Source organism: Octodon degus, unplaced genomic scaffold (assembly GCF_000260255.1).
Source record: "Octodon degus isolate 3935 unplaced genomic scaffold, OctDeg1.0 scaffold00113, whole genome shotgun sequence".
NCBI lineage: Eukaryota > Metazoa > Chordata > Mammalia > Rodentia > Octodontidae > Octodon > Octodon degus.
The window spans coordinates 6,618,649-6,635,312 of NW_004524689.1; the positions used below are offsets into that span (position 1 = coordinate 6,618,649).

At 44.7% G+C, this 16,664-nt stretch overlaps 1 protein-coding gene across 2 annotated transcripts in view; it reads left to right on the forward strand.

Moving 5' to 3' along the window:
- Ube4b (ubiquitination factor E4B) overlaps window positions 1-16,664 on the forward strand; it is a 129,701-nt gene that overhangs the window by 72,982 nt on the left and 40,055 nt on the right. For both annotated transcript variants that reach the window (XM_004639643.2, XM_004639644.2), the window contains 7 exons: window positions 647-761; window positions 7,416-7,499; window positions 12,078-12,134; window positions 12,588-12,704; window positions 12,798-12,896; window positions 14,288-14,401; window positions 15,789-15,987. In XM_004639643.2, the coding sequence (XP_004639700.1) occupies window positions 647-761; window positions 7,416-7,499; window positions 12,078-12,134; window positions 12,588-12,704; window positions 12,798-12,896; window positions 14,288-14,401; window positions 15,789-15,987 (785 nt within the window). The remainder of the gene's footprint in view (window positions 1-646; window positions 762-7,415; window positions 7,500-12,077; window positions 12,135-12,587; window positions 12,705-12,797; window positions 12,897-14,287; window positions 14,402-15,788; window positions 15,988-16,664) is intronic.

The following is a 16,664-nucleotide window of genomic DNA, read 5'->3' on the forward strand; positions in this document are numbered from 1 at the left end:
AAAAAAAAAAAAAAAAAAGAAGATGTCTGTATGCTTTTTGAAGTAGATTATATGCAGAAAATTAAAAATTTAGCATAAAACCAGCTATTTCAAATTGGTGGAGGGATTTGATAAAATATATAGACCCTCACATTCCATGTAACAACACACAGTTTCTGTTACTTAGTAATAAAGAATATAGGTCGACAGACTGGGTAGATAGCTTGGCAGTCCAAGTGCCTGCCTGGCAAGTGCAAGGATCCGAGTTTGATACATGGTTCATTCCCCTGCTGTGCTGGCCCTGGAGCCCTGGGTGGGCCATGCTGGGCCACTGAAACTGGGTGTGGTGGAGTACACCTACAATCCCAGCGCTGGGGAGGCTGAGACAGGATGATCAGTAGGAATCCAAGCTGTGTAACAGAACCCTGTACCAAATACGAGAGAGAGATGGAATCTTTGAAATTGACTGTAGTACCTATTTTAAAAGTCTAAAAAATGCTCAGCCAACACTTAAGATTATCCTTTACCTAAAACTATCGTACAGAATATTTGGAGATTACAGGTTTGTCTTGTGCCTGGGCATTTGGGTTGCTACATGGTATCCCAGGCCTATATGCTGTGCCTGGCAGTGACTCCAGGGCCGGCCTGGCTCTCTGTGCCTCCGCAGGTCCACGCAGCAGCCGTCCTTCCTCGTGCCCTATATGCTGTGCAGGAACCTCCCCTATGGCTTCATCCAGGAGCTGGTGAGGACGACGCACCAGGATGAAGACGTCTTTAAGCAGGTGGGCTTTGGAGCCGTGCTTCAGCGCGGAGCCTCTGTGGAACTTCCATTCCCGCACAGGATTTGCGTGTTCAGTTTGCTTAGCAAAAAGACCTGCAGGAGGTTCTGTGCTGGAGGAAATTGGATCGACAATCACATTGTTCAGTGCATGCATCTGTCCCAACTATCGGTCATGTGTGGAGTCTTTTAAACAGGGTTTGTGTGTTGCGTTGGCATTTTACATTTTTGTTTTTGTTTTTTTAGAGGCAATATATATGTATATGTACTGCAGGTTGGCCTTGAACTTACTGTGAAGCCTAGGCTGGCCTTAAACTCTTGTCAGTCCTCCTCCCTCAGCCTCCCAAGGACAAGGATTACGTGCCTCTGCCACTGTATCTGCATGGTGCTAGCTGCTTTGGGAAGAAGAAAATATATGAAATAGTACACTCATTTTGAAGGACCTTTTATTATAGCAATGACAAGAAAGCATGTAAGGCAGATGCACATGTATTTACCACACAAATAGTGCTTAATCAGTTGTATGAATTTAGGAGAGTAACAAATTAAGGATTAGGTAAGATCAATGGCAGTGTGCATGTCACATAGGATCCCTGTGTTCTAACTACCATACTGAGAGAACCCTTTTATATCTTGCTATTTAGGTCCTTTAATTCTGTGCCCTTCTTCTGGTACTTTTGTTCACAAAGTCAGATGGAAATGCAGATCTAAGATACATGGTAATAAAACATCAGTCTCCGAACCCCAGTGGTTAATACATTGTCAGTTATCTTTAAATTACTCAGAATACAAGATATCAGCATTTAATTGTCCAAACAATATTGGCACAAACCTTTTTCAGTGAACTGAGAGAAATTAGTTTCACTATCATGTTTCTCTCTCTCTCTGTGTCTCTGTCTGTCTCTGTCTGTCTGTCTGTCTGTCTGTCTCTCTCTCTCCCTTTTCTCCCTTCCCTCCCAGTTTCTCTCTTCTTTTGAACAATTTCTTTCCATTTTACAGTATTTATTGTGTGTACGTTTTAGATCTTTTTTACTCCTTCAGCTTCTCATATTAGGGAGACAACATGATGTTTACACGTGTGTCTGGTTTATTTCACTTATGAGTGTGGTCTTTAGTTGCATCTATTTACCTATAAAAGTCTCCAGTTATCCTTCTTTTTGGCTAAGTTGTCCGTTGTATAAAAAGACCACATCCTTTTACCCATTCCTTGGCTGATGGGCATTTTGGTTGTTTCCAAGATCTAGCCATTAGAAATTGTGTTGCTGTAAACACGGGTGCACATTTATCATTGTGGCAGGATGTTTTTAATTCTTCCGAGAAGATAACCAAACGAAGAATAGCTGGGTCAAATGGGACCTCCAATCCTGTTTTTTTGAGGACTTTTTGCACTGATTTCTATAGTGGCTGCACCAGTCTACACTCCCAAGAGTATTGCAGAAAGCTTCCTTTTCCCCCACAGCCTTGTCACCATTTGCTATTAGTTGACTTCTTGATGATCTTCTCAAATGACTGGTGATGTTGGATATTTTTTCATGTATTTATTTGCTGTTTATATTTCTTTATCTGACAAGTGTATATTCATCTCAGATGGTCTCTCCCCTTTTTTTGGTACTGGGGGGTCAAGCACAAGACCTTGTACTTGCAGGCAGGTGCTTACGCTGCTCAGCTACATTCCCAGCCCTCAGATGCCCATTTTTGAATTGGGTCTTTAAATTTTGAAGATCTGAATTTATTATTTTTTTAATGTTCTCAATAATAATCTTTTTTCTGAGGAACAGCTAATAAACCTTTTTTTCCCCACATTGTGGGTTGTCTCTTCACTCTGTTAGTGGTTTCTTTTGCCAAAGCTTTTTAATAAGATGAAATCCCAGTTGTTGATTCTTTGTGATAGTTTCTGTGTGATTACAGGTTTGTTTTTTTTTTAATTGGGAATTGGAGTTTTATTCATAAAGTCTTTGCTTACGGGCTGGGGAGATGGCTCAGTGGAATAAGTGCTTCCCTGGCAAGTGCAAGGGGGCCTGAGTTCAATCCCCGGTTCCACAAAAAAAAAAAGTCTTTGCTTATACCAGTGTCTTCAAGAGTTTTGCCTAGTCTGTCTTCCATGCGATTTAATATTTGTTTTAATGTTTAGATCTTCTTTGGATCCATTTCAGATTTAGTGTGTGGTGAAAGGTATGGATCCAATTTTAATCCTCAGTATGTGCAGAACCAGTTTTAATGGCCCTTTTTTTTTTAATAAGGATTTTTTTTCCTCCGAATGCCTTCAGGGCACTTTAGGTTGGCTGGAGTGTTCTGGGGATCGAACTACAGCAACCTGAGGCTGCCAGCTTTGTGGAAGCAGCCACTTAAAGAACTGAGCTAGGGCCAGGCCCCCTGGCCCATTTATTAAACAGGTGATCTTTCTGTGAATGTGTTTAGCACTTTTGTCAAAGATAAGGTATGACTGCTGTTGTTTCTGCATCTTCTAATCTTTTCCATTGAGCTTCAGTTCAGCGCCCCCCCCCTCCCCAATGCCACACTTTTTGTCACAGTAGCTTAGTTCTGTGAGATACGCTGTTGGAGTTGTGATTAGAACTGCATTAACTCTATATAACAGTTTTGGAAAGTAGGGCCATTTTCACTAGATTGGTTTTTTCTACCCAAGAGCAGAAGATGTCTTTCCATTGTGTAATATCTTCTTAAATCTCTTTTTTTCCACAGTATTTTAGTTTTCAATGTAGAGGTCTTTCACATCCTTCATTAAATTGATTTTTAAGTATTTCTTTTTTTGGGGGGGGATGCTATTGTAAAATATATTGTTTCCCTAATTTCTCATTGAGTTTGCTGTTTGTGTCTAGGAAAGCTACTGGTTTTTGAGTGTTGATTTTTTTTTTTTTTTTTGGTGGAACCGGGGATTGAACTCAGGCCCATGCGCTTGCCAGGGAAGCGCTTATTCCACTGAGCCATCTCCCCGGCCCATGAGTGTTGATTTTGTATCCAGCTATGCTACTTAATTTATTAAATCTAGCAGTTAGTGGAGTTTTTGGTGTCTTCTATGTAGAGGATCATGTCATCCACAGATAACGATAGTTAAGAGTGGATCAAGTGGATATCTTCTCATTTCTGATATTAGAGTGACAGCTTTCAGTTTTGTCCACTTAGATGATGTTGGCTGTTGGTTTGTCCACAGATGGCTTTTATTGGGTTGATGTAAAGACCATCTATTGTCATTTTCATTAGGGTTTTTTTTTTTTTAATCATGAATGGATACTGCGCTTTGTCAAAAGCTTTTTCTGCATCCATTGAGATAATCGTGTTTTTTGGCCTTGGCCATGTTAGTATGGTGTATTACATTTACTGATTTATGTATGTTGAACCATTTTCCTTTTTGAAAGTTTGTTGGGTTTTTTTTTTAATAAAATTTGGGAAAATTTGCTTTCTCATTTCTTTTTTGTGGCTAGAAAGAGTAACAGGCTTTTGTGGAAACTGGCCTGTTACCCTTTGCTGTCCCTACTCTATGTCAGATACTCTTAAGGCCTTTGAAGTCTTCGGTTTTTGTAAGCAGTGTGCAAAGTATGTGTGTAAGAAGAACACAGGATTTAAGCACAGGCGCTCTGGGGATGCCCAGTACCCGCGTGCCAGGAACATTATTACAGTGAGGTTTTCTTCTTCACAAAGAGAAGCGAGCTCCGTGCAGGGCAGGTCCCTGCCTGTGGTTTAAGTGGCGCACCTTCTAGGGAGTGCGCCGCAACCAGAATGCTCACCCGACCCAAAAGCCTTCACTGGTGGAACCTAGTGGAGTTTTAACTATACAATCAGCCCGATGTCAGCTGAAAGGGACCTGTTATTCCTATCTTTTTTTTTTTTTTTTTTTTTTTTTTTTTTTTTGGCAGAACCAGGGATTGAACTCAGATCCTTGTGTTTGCCAGTCAAGCGCTTATCCTACTGAGCCATCTCCCTGGCCCCTGTTATTCCTATCTTATTCACAGATGTATCTAGAGTTTATGAAGTCAGCTCTTTTCTTTTTTGTAATTGAGACGAAATTCGTTAGCATCCAGGCCACTCATTCCCTTTTATGGTAGTGCTGGGAATAGGACCCATGAATGGAACTTGCCAGACAAACGCCCTACTACTGACCCATCCTGAAGTCCCATTTTAAGGTGTATACAATTCATTGAGTCGGGCTTGGTGGCACAGGCCTAGAATCCCTGCACTCAGGGGTCTGAGGCAAGAGGATCACTGAGTTTGAGGCCAATCTGAATTCTAGAGTTTGCTTGCTTATCCTTTCCTTTCTTTCCTTTCCTGTCCTGTCCTGTCCTGTCCTGTCCTTTCCTGTCCTTTTGTATCACCATGTAGTCCACGTTGACCTCACAGTGATCCTCCTGCCTCAGCCTAACAAGTGCTGGGATTGCAGGCATGTACCACTACACCAGGCTTTTTTTTTTGAGACAAGGTCTCACCTTGTAGTTCAGGGTGGCCAAGAACTCACTAGCTCAGGCTGGCCTCATACTCATGGCAGTCTTCCTACTTCAGCCTCCCAAGTGCTGGGACTGCTGGGGTATGCCACCGTGCCCTGCCTCATCACCAATTCTTGTATCTCTCTAGTCAATTAGTATGTATGTGTGTATAGGAGATTTTATACTGGGGATTGAATCCAGGCTTCAGGGAAAGTAGGCAAACAGTCTACCAGTGAGATACCTTTTTTTTTTTTTTTTTTTTTTGCAGAACTGGGGATCAAACTCAGGCCCTTGTGCTTGCCAGGGAAGTGCTTATCCTACTAAGCCATCTCCCTGGTCCCGAGATACCTTTTTGACTCTTGGTTTTTTGTTTTTTGGTTTTTTTTTTAGACAGCATCTCAGTATATAGTTCAAGTTGGCTTTGGCCTCACTGTATAGCTGGCCTTGAACTTGTGGTGGTACTGCCTGAACCTCTGGTGGTGGGCTCATAGGGATACACCACCATACTCAGCAGTTCTTCCTTTGTTAATTATGAGATAGGATCTTGCCAAGTTGTCCAGGCTGAACTCAAACTTACAACTCCCCTGGCCTCGGCCTCCAGAATAGCTGGGGTCACAGCTGTCCACTAGTGACCTGGTTCAACTAGTCAGTCATAACCCTTGTTATCTTTTCTCTTATCATTGGTTTTGTGTAGAGAGAAACAGTGAACTGTAGTTACTGAACTGAAAAACAGCATTTTACCTTTCTTTCTCAGAATTGTGGTAAATGTGAAAAGTGTTTAGGATTGGAAGTGAATAGTTATAGAACAGTGGCAAGAAGTATTTGTTTGAAAATAAAAATCATTTAATGTGGATCATGTGAATAGTATATTTGTGTTTGAAAATATTATATCTTACTCATATTTTGTCTATTACTAAGCCTTTAGTTGAACAAGAGGATTACTCTGCTAAAAACAATACAGATGTCTTATTTATATCATTCCTAAAAAAATAAGATTTGTTGAGAACCAATTGTGAAATGTATTTTTGAGGTTCTGAAACCTTCTGTTTGCCTTTTTTTCATGACTACCATCCAGGTGCCCCCCCATGCCCATGCCTGAGTGACCTCCACATTTTTAGCTCATTTATGAAAGCACATTACTTCTTTCCTGGGAGTTTGAGTTGCAGAAACTAGACTGATGCCTTCTGGAGAGGCACTCTGTAGACACATTCAGCACGTAGGGCAGGTCATTGGTTCTCTAGCCTTTCAGTGATGAAGGTTTGTGGGAGGATGGGGTGAATTAGAGGAGATGGGAACAGTCCATCCTGTTGGTAGTCAGACTCTCAGCTGCTCTTCACAGCTCCTGTTCTCTCCCCCGCCCCCTCTCCCCCTCCCTCTCCCCCTCCCTCTCCCCCTCCCTCTCTCGCCCCCTCTCCCTCTCCCTCTCCTATCCTCTGTCTCTCTTTTCTTTCTGTGGCCAGCTCAGCCTACCCTGGGATTGGGGCTGGCACAGCGTGTGGTCCCTGCGCATTTGCCTAAGCTTGCCTAAACAGTGCTTTAGACCCCCCAAGTTATCGCGCTGGCCCTTCACAGCATTTTCTAGTTCATGCGAGTAGCCTTGAATCCAGAGCAGTGCCCAGTCATGTGCTCAGGGAGTGCGTGCTAAAGCTTGAGGGTGAGCTGAGCATGGTGTCGCCAGGACTGATGGAAAATCTCAGGGTACATCTGAATGTGCTCAGCTGCCGTGGCCGTGCCCGGTTCTGGTAGCAGTTGCACTCTGGGTCGAGGTAAGGCGTTCCTGCACAAGTCGTCTTTTTCAGTTTGAACAGTATCAGCTCCCTTTGCCCTTGATGTTAATAACGTCCATGATTCATTTGTTTTTCTCAAAATAAACAAGGACTTTTTAAAAAGATACTGTCAGAGCTGACAAAATATTGAAACATTTTAGCCCTTGCCTTACAGGTGACAGACCTGCTGCTGGAGGACGAGCAGAACGCAGTTGACTGGGGTTTCTGTTTCTCCAGAGAGAGCATTGGGGTTCCTCAGAGTCCTTGCTGCTGCAGCTCCTTAGGGCTGGCCTCGCCAGCCCAGCCGGAGGCCAGCCCTGGGGTGCCTGGGAGCCGGCTTTCTTCTTCTAGGGAAGAGTGGTGTTGCCTACTGTTTAGCTGCAGTGCCGTTTGACCTGCTGCCTGTGCCTTGTTTTCCATAAGCTTATGTTTGTCATTTCGGTTTTTGTCTTTCAGATCTTTATCCCCATTCTGCAAGGGCTGGCTCTTGCTGCCAAAGAATGCTCCCTCGACAGTGACTACTTTAAGTACCCCCTCATGGTAAGCCCTTCTTTTTTATCATAGTCAATAGATGTTTTTCTTTAAAATTATTTCTATTCCATGTTTCTTGCAGGTCTAGAATCAACCTTATTTTCACTTGAAAACATGGGGCAGCTAGGTGTGGTGGTAATGTCTGTAACCCCAGCTGGGATTACAGGCTGAGGGAGGTTGGGAGGCTGAGGCAGGAGGATCGCTGAGTTTAAGGTCAGCCTGGGCTACATAGTGAGTTCAAGCCTGAACTGTGTAGTGAGATCCTGTCTCAAAAGAAAAAAAAACCTTGGGTCTGCGGTGCTGGCCATACAGGGTGCTTGGCGTCCAGCAAGGGGCCAGGTTAGCAGCCTGGTACCTTCCCAGCTCCTGGGCCCGAGGACCAGTGCTGCACTGTTGAAATGTCCTTTGCCCTGCTGTGTTGCTAACAAGATTAATTATCAGCATCCTTCCATTTCTCTGAACAATGAGCATGCTATATTTGGGATAAAATTTTGTTTAAAAAAAGATTAGTGATGCAAATAACAAGGCAGCATACTAAAAAAGTAATGCGGGCTGGGGAGATGGCTCAGTGGAATAAGTGCTTCTCTGGTGAGCACAAGGGCCTGAGTTCAATCCCCAGTTCCACCAAAAAAAAATAAAAATAAAAATAAAAAAGTAATGCAGTGTGTCTTTATTAAGTTTGCATGGAAAATCTCAGAGTAACTCTCCTATTCGTGTGCTCCAACTGTGAGCTCTCCTTGGGAAGCAGATGAGCTCAGCCCCTCAGCATGCCACGTGTTGGAAATCACAGGGCGAGCCTCTGCCTGGGCGCCTCTGGAGGACCCAAGGTGAAACTTGAGAGCTTCTCTGCGCTGAATTTCTTCTTCACAGTTGTGGGTGAAGGGCTGGGGTCACAGCTCCACAGCATGGTATCTGCTGCCTGGTAAGCGCGAGGTCCTGAGGTCAAGTTCTGGTTCCGAAAAATAAAATAAAATTGTAGGTAAACATGTTTGGAAGTATTACTGAATTTTTTTTTTTTTAATTTTTTTAAACATTTATTTATTAGAGTGTGTGTGTGTGTGTGTGTGGCCAGCTCAGCTCAGCCCACCAGGGGGCGGGGCTGGCTGGCATGTGGTGCTGGGGGATTGAACCGCGGTCCCTGTGCTTTGCTAAGCTTGTTCTAAGTAGGTGCTTTAGACCACTGAGCCATCTCACCAGCCCCTGAATATTTTTATTTTAGAACTAAAAAAGGAAAACTGTTGAAATATGAAGTTGGTTTTCTTGATGTTTATGTACAACCTGGTAAATATTTTTAATTTTTTAATTAGTACATATTTGTTGTACATATCGATCACATTCATCATAGGGAATTTGTATCTGTACATTAATATATCTTTTTTCCCCATTCCTGTGTCCCCTTCCTTTAATCTCTCTTCCCATCCCCATGCACAAACTTTGTTTCCATTTTTTCCTTCCTTTCCCTTCCTTCCATTTCCTTTTTTTCCTTCTTCCTTCCCTGTTACTTCCCCATTCCTGTGTCTCCTTCTCATTTGAACACGTTCCTCCTACTTCCCAGAATCTATTCTCCTTATTTACCCTTTGGGTATCTCACACAAGAGAAACAATGCAATACTTAAACTTGTGGGTCCAGTTTATTTTACTTGTCTCGAGGTGCATCCATTTCATATAGGTGATTCAAGTTTATCATTCTTTATGGCTGAGTAATACTCCACTGCGTGTAAAAAACACATTTTCTTTATCCACTCATGTGTTGATGGGCATGTGGACTTTTCCCAAGACTTAGCTATTATAAGTTAATGTAGATGTGGGTGTGCATATATTTCTGTGGTAGAATGCTTTTAACCCTTTTCAAGAAAATACCTAGATGGGAAACAGCTGTGTCAAATGGAAGCCTAGTTTGCATTCTGAAGAATCTCCACACTGATTTCCATAGTGGTTGAACCAATTTATGCTCCAACCAGCAGTAGGGTTCTTTTTCCCCGCTGTCCCAGCAGCATTTGTTTTTTGTTGCTTTCCTAATGATAGCCATGCTTTCTGGAGTGAGATGGAATCTCAGCTTTGTTTTAGTTTGTGTCTCTTGGATGACCAGTGGTACAGCCTGGTGAACTGACACCAGGGTTGAATTGATTTTATTTTACTGTATCTGCTCTTTTTTCCTCGTCTCCTGACGTGACTGCATTGCACCGTGCACCCAGGGCCCACTGAGGATCTGTCTTGTGCCTGGTGCTGGAACACGGGTCCTCAGCATCCACCGCACAGCAGTGGGATGATTGTACTGTGACACATGCTGACACAGAGGTGCACAGACACACAGGGACTTTTGTCCTTTCTTTGTGGGGGTGTTTTTTAGAGACAGGGTCTTACTATTCAGTTCAGGCTGGGCTCACGTTTTCAGGGGTCCTCCTGCCTCAACTTCCTGAGTGTTGGGATCACAGCTCTGTTGTCACCACACCCAGCTGACATTTGTCTGATTTGAAAGCATCAGAACTAACATAATACCAGCAGGCTAAAAGGTCATGTTATAAATGGGAAGTTAGAAGATGAAACAGGAATTCTTCTTTGTATTTTTTATTTTTGTATTTTAGGGCAGGGTCTACAGGGTGTTCAGGGTCTCACTACTAGATTGGACTCCTAGTGATCTGCCTGTTTACAGCCTTCCAAGAGCTGGGATTTCAGGTGCACATCACCTTGCCCAGCCTCAATTGCCGTCTTGGTGTGCCCCAGGGGCGGGGCTGGCACGGCACGCCCGGGATCAAACCCCCGGCCCCTGCGCCTGGGTGCTTTAATCCACTGAACTGTTTGGCCTGTCCTGAGGCAGGGATTCTTGTAGAAAGTAATTTGGAATGGATTTATGCGGCAGGCTTCTTTGTACTGTGCATGTTATTCAGATTCCTAATGAAACATATTAATCCTTATGTATTGCTCTGCCCATGGCAGACAGCGCAGGAGGTAGCACGATCTGACTGCTGAGAGCTCAGTCAGGCGATAGTTCAGTTAACGCTAGTCATCTGCACTAAGTAAACATCCTCTCTGGAGCTGCGGGCTCTTTGGCCGTGCTTTGAATTAGTGCCTTGTCTCAGTGAGGCACTTTCAGTGTCAGATATCAACAGCGTGTCCTTGGTACGAGGCAACGCCCTTATTCTGGTAGCCAGCAATTGTGGTTGGGGCTTTATTGATTCTTGTGCAGTAATGGGGGATGGGCAAAGAAGCACAAGGAGAGGCCGGAAGAGGAAGGCAGCAGGAGCCGCGTGCAGAGGTGGCCGGCCTTGCTGTCTAGGTTGGCGGACCCCACTGTGTTCTGTGCACTGGTGCACCGGGGTCACTGGGGAGCCAGCTCCGCCTTCAGGCACTGTGACTAAGTAGGAGATGGTATCGCACTGGAGTGGAATTCTTTTGGTTTTTTCTTTTTTTCACTAGGTCTGCCTCTATAAAATCAGGCTGGCCTTGAACTTACTGTGTAGGCAGTGTGGCCCTGATCTCACATTGATCCTCCTGTCTCAGCTTCCTGAGTGCTAGGATAATTGGTGTGCACCACCATGTCCGCTGGGATTGGGATTTTTTTTTTTTTTTTTTTTTTTTTTGCGGAACCAGGGATTGAACTCAGGATTTTAAAGGCTTCCCCTCTAACCCTCATGTGCAGAAAAGCCTGTGAGGACTTGGACTCGGTTCCCTGTGTGTCTGAGGCTCTCAGAGCCTAAGTGCACCAACCCAAAAGCTTGCCTCGGTGCTCAGCAGCTTCAGTGATGCTGTGCCTGCATCATGGAAAATTCATATTCAGTGTTATTTTGTTGAATTACCATGGCAACGCAAAATTGTCTACATCCTACATCCCTAAAAACTGTTTATCATAATCCTCTAAGGTAGGAATGATTGGTGTGCCAAAGGAAAGTCGTGCTTTTGATCTAAGTCCTAAATTTGATAGCTTGCTAAGTGCTGAGTGTAGGCATTGCTAACGCTGCCAGGATGAGCTGTTGCCGAAAGTTCATGTAACAGATCTTTTGTCTTGGAAAGATACAAAGTGAAAACTTGCCTTTTGTATAAGTATACACCTTTAAATCTTCATATATATGCAAAAATATGTCTGAAAAGCTGTTAATCAAAACATCAGTAGGGGTTATTTTTTGTGTATTTAGTACAGGATCAAACAGTGGGTTATTTTATGTATTTAGTACAGGGTCTCACTATACATATCAGACTCCTAGTGAGCCTCCTGTGTGCAGCCTCACAAGCGCTGGTTTACAGGCTCACACCACCATGCGCATTCTCAGCCACAGTCTCAGCAAGCCCTAGGAGTGGCACCAGCATGACATGCTGGGGATCCAGCCCTGGTCTCTGTGAACGAACGCCTAAGCAGGCGTTTTACTCTGCTGAGCTATCCGGCTGGCCCTTCGTAGGGGTTATTTCTGATGATAAAGTTTGAGTGATGTTTACAATTGCATGTGTATTAGTAGTTTAAAATTAGCAAAAAATAAAGTTGTTACCATTGTTGAGAGAAGGCCCAGGTACGTGTGGCAGCAGTTAAAGCTGTTCTTTGCCGCGGTTTGAGATGCAGTGCATATGAGTGACTCTTTCTGATCTCATATCCAGGCATTAGGTGAACTCTGTGAAACCAAGTTTGGGAAGACACACCCCGTGTGCAATTTGGTAAGTGCCCAGCTCATGCATGCACACACTGTCAGGATGTCACCAAGCAGGAGCCATTCCCTAAGTCCCATCAGCTGGAAGATCTCTAGGGAGGAAATGAGGACAGAGCTGGAGTTGTCCTGACCTAGGAGCTCTCAGCTCTTAAATCACCATTATCTATATTGTTTCCTGCAATAAAGTTTGCTTTCTTCTGATTTGTTTTGAGGGGGAATAACAAATCCTAGTTTATACTCAAGTCCCTTGGGTAGGATACGAATGGCTCACTGCTACTCCACCAAAGAGAATCTTACAAAATTGTCAGAGTTGGAGGTTTTTCTTGTCCATGAGGTGAGAAGATGCCGTCAGGATTCTGACCCACTTGTGCCTGTGTTATGGGTGGTGCCGCTGGGGCGCAGTCTGTCCCCTACTGCTGCCTTTGTGCTCAGTCCTGACCGGCCTCCATGTCCTGTACAGGTGGCTTCTCTGCCCTTGTGGTTGCCGAAACCCTTGAGTCCTGGCTCTGGGCGGGAGCTGCAGAGACTGTCATACTTGGGAGCCTTCTTTAGCTTCTCCGTCTTTGCCGAAGATGATGTAAGTCTAGTAGCCATTGGCCCTTGCTGCTGTTTTGTTCAGATTCCTTCCTGATTGTGTATTGTGTGCTCACTGTGTTCCTTCTCTTTCCAGATGAAAGTGGTTGAAAAATACTTCTCAGGGCCTGCCATTACCCTGGAGAACACGCGCGTGGTCAGCCAGTCCCTACAGCACTACTTGGAGCTGGGAAGGGTAGGTGTGGAGGGGAGAGACGGGCGCAGGGGATGAGAGAGGAGCTGTAGCTAGGGAACCCCTTTTTCTGCATGGTTAGCTGCCTGGTTTGCAAATGCTATTTAAGTCAGTTAGCTGGTGGTAGTACACGATTATAATCCTAGCACTCGGGAGGCTGAGACAGGAGTTTGAGACCAGCCCGAGCTCATAGTGAACTCAAGGCCAGGCTGAAGTACACAGTGGGACCCTGTCTCAGAGAGAGAGAGAGAGAGAGAGACAGACAGACAGACAGACAGACAGACAGACAGTTTGAAACTGAGCATGGTAGCACATGTCTATAATCCCAGCACTCAGGAGGCTGAAGCAGGAGGATAGTCGTGAGTTGAAGGCCAGTTTGAACTGCACAGTGAGACTGTCTCCAAAAGAAAAGAAAACATAATTTTATTTTATTTATTTTTTGCAGTATCGGGGATTGAGCTCAGGACCTAGGATCTTGCGCTTGCCAGGCAAGTGCTTATTCTACTGAGCTATCTCCCTGGCCCAAAATTGAAGAAGGATTTTTTTTTTCTTTAATTCTTTTTTTGGCTATTTCTGGCTGCCTTAAGGGCGGGTATGGTGTGGCTTGTGGGACTGGGGATTGAACCGCGTTCCCATGTGCCTGACTGCATTTGCCCAACTAAGCAAGCCCCCCAGAAAATATTATTAAATAAATTAAGTCAGTTGAACTTTAGAGGGGGGAAGCCTGCTATATGTAAGGAACAGATGTCTTTTTAAAATTTTTGTTTTGTTTTATTGTGCTGGAGATCTCCTGCGGTCCTGCTCACCAAGCCTTGAGTAACCGCAGCTAACTAGTGCCACCTCCCTTGTTAGCTGCCCCTTAGGGCGCTGCTCTGCATCAGTGCATGATGGGAGCTGTGAGTCTGCACATGCCCTCACTAGCCTGCTGAGCCCAAAGGAGGTTCTCGTGTCTACGGTTCTGAACGTAGAAGCAAAGCACTCACAGGCGAGGGTGACAGGAGAACTTTGATCATGGAAAAGAAGTAATGAAGGGCATTTTATTAAAACTGTGACTCCATTGGGGAGATAGCTCAGTGGCTTAAGCACCTGCCTGGGAAGTACAAGGTCCTGAGTTCCATCTCTGCTAACAAAAACAAAAACAAAAACAAAAACAAAAAAAAACCTGACTCCACTCTGCTTCCACTCCCTATGTGCTCTGCTACTTACCAGGTCCCTCGACACGGAACGTGCATGGGGTCCTCCGCCTCCCTGCAGTCAGCCTCTCCGGAAGGGACTGGAAGTAGGGGAGGGCACAGAGCGAGGCATAGGCCAGCTGTTCTGGAAGTAGAGGAAGACAAAAGTAATACTGTCCAAAATGAGATTCATTGTTCTCTTCCTTTTCAAAATAACTACAGCAAGAGCTCTTCAAGATTCTGCATAGTATCTTATTAAACGGGGAGACCCGGGAGGCAGCCCTCAGCTACATGGCAGCTGTCGTCAATGCCAACATGAAGAAGGCACAGATGCAGGTAGGGTTCCCAGGGCCTGCTTTCTCCTCCACTTCCCCAGATGCTGCTGTGGGTTGCAGGAACGCAGTCTTGACCAAGCTGAGCATTCTCAGCATCAATGAGTAGATGCAAATGAAGTAGAAAATAAAGCAGAATGAAGGACTTGCAGCAGGTAATGAACAGGGCCAGAAGGGACATGGGTGATTTTTGATCTTGGGGCAGGAAAGTCTCTTGGAGGTGTCATTTGATCAGAGCTCTCATTGATAAAAGAGCCAGCCCTGTGAGCCTGAGGGGAGAGTCTTATGAATGTGTGCAAGGTTCCAAGGTGGAAATGAACCAGCTTCAGTGTAAACCCCAACATGCAGGTCTGTGTATAAGCCATGACACGCACCTTCCCAGCACTCAGAAGGCTGAGGCAGGAGGATCGCCACAAGTTTGAGGTCAGTCTGGGCTCCACTGTGAGTTCAAAGCCAGCCTAAACTACATGAGACCATGTCGCAAAAAAAAAAAAAAGGATATCCTTCCTAGATTATGCATAAATAATTATATGACACTTAGAACAAAAAATGGTACTATATAGGGAAGTACATAGATACAGTGATTTCTTATGGTTCTACCACTTACAGAAAGTGACACCTTGGGCTGGGGAGATGGTTCAGTACGATAAGCGCGTCCCTGGCAAGTGCAAGGGTCTGAGTTCAAACCCCAGTTCAGCTAAAAAAAAAGGGTGACACCTTAGAGCAATGTGCCTCAGTTTCCCCATCTGTTACATGGAGATAATAGTGACACGTAACGTATGGATTTGTTGTAAGTGAAGATGTTGGGTTAGTGCTGAATGCTTCCTCACCAGGTTCTGACTGCCGTTCTGCCATGTTAGGTCATTAATGCAAGGCTGTGCTGCCACTGTGCTTGCGGTGCTGTCATTTGGTAACAGGATTGCTTGTTCTGATATTTTGTTTATTTTTTTTGCAACATTGGGAGTGAAATTCAGGGCCTTGCACATCCTGGGGAAACACTTTCCCACTGAGCTCATCCCCAGCTCTTGTTCTCATGGTTTTTTTGCAGGGAAATAAAAAAGAAAGGAAGCAACACTTCTTGTGTTTCTGCTTGCTACTGTGGAGGCTTTAGGCAAATCGCATGCGCTCTCTGACCCTGCTGGCCCTCCTCTGCAGAAGCATATAGCATACTGCTGACCCTCAGGCTCCTTCTGAACATTCGAGTGAATGTATGACATCCTTCACCATGGACAGATGCTCACTGTTAGCACCTGCTGGCAGGAGACAGTGGTGACAGTCTGTGCCTGCGCATTGACTTCAGGAAATGGCCATGTTTGAATGTTACTCTGCTTTCATATTGTGTGAAAACTTCTACTCAAATCATTATTTTGGATATTTTTTATGCTTCACAGACAGACGATCGATTGGTATCTACAGATGGATTTATGCTTAACTTCCTCTGGGTACTGCAGCAGCTCAGTACAAAGATCAAGTTAGAAACAGTGGACCCCACGTACATATTCCACCCTCGATGTCGGATCACTCTCCCCAACGACGAGACGCGAGTGAATGCGACGATGGAGGATGTGAATGAGTGGCTGGCTGAGCTCTGTGAGTAGCAGGGTCGCAGCTGGGTCACGAGTGACCACAGAGGGCCACTGCCTCTCCTGAGGTTGGCATTCCAAGTCGAGACACTATGAAAATACCCAGTGGAGTTCTTGTTTGAATTCACTAAACAAATAGGTACTACCTAGAACACATCGGGGACATACACTGTTCTGAATTTTAATACAAAGGATGGTTTTGAGGTATGCTCGCCAATTACAGTACTTGTGAAATATTTATAGATGTTGATGCAGAGATGGTTTGGAAATAAGACTGGGAAGTGTGGTTATTTTTTTCTCTGATATAAAATAAAATATGATTTAAGTACAGACAGATCCCTGTGGCATTTGTTTCTTAAGTGCCATGAAGTTCCTCATTAGGTAGGGTGAATCCACGCCCCGCTGTGGTGGCCTCAGACCCAGACGGGACCTGCTGGGAGCATGACAGCCAGTGAACAAGAGGGCCGGCCTCTGGCTGGCTTATCAGTGAGTGTAGCTGTAATCCCAGAGTCACGTCTTTAGGCTTAGAAATTTTGAAAGGATACAGGGGCTCAAGATGTATTTGAGGGGCTGGTGAGATGGCTCAGTGGTCTGAAGCACCTACTTAGAACAAGCTTAGGGCTGGCGAGATGGCTCAGTGGTCTAAAGCACCTACTTGGAACAAGCTTGGCAAAGCACAGGGAC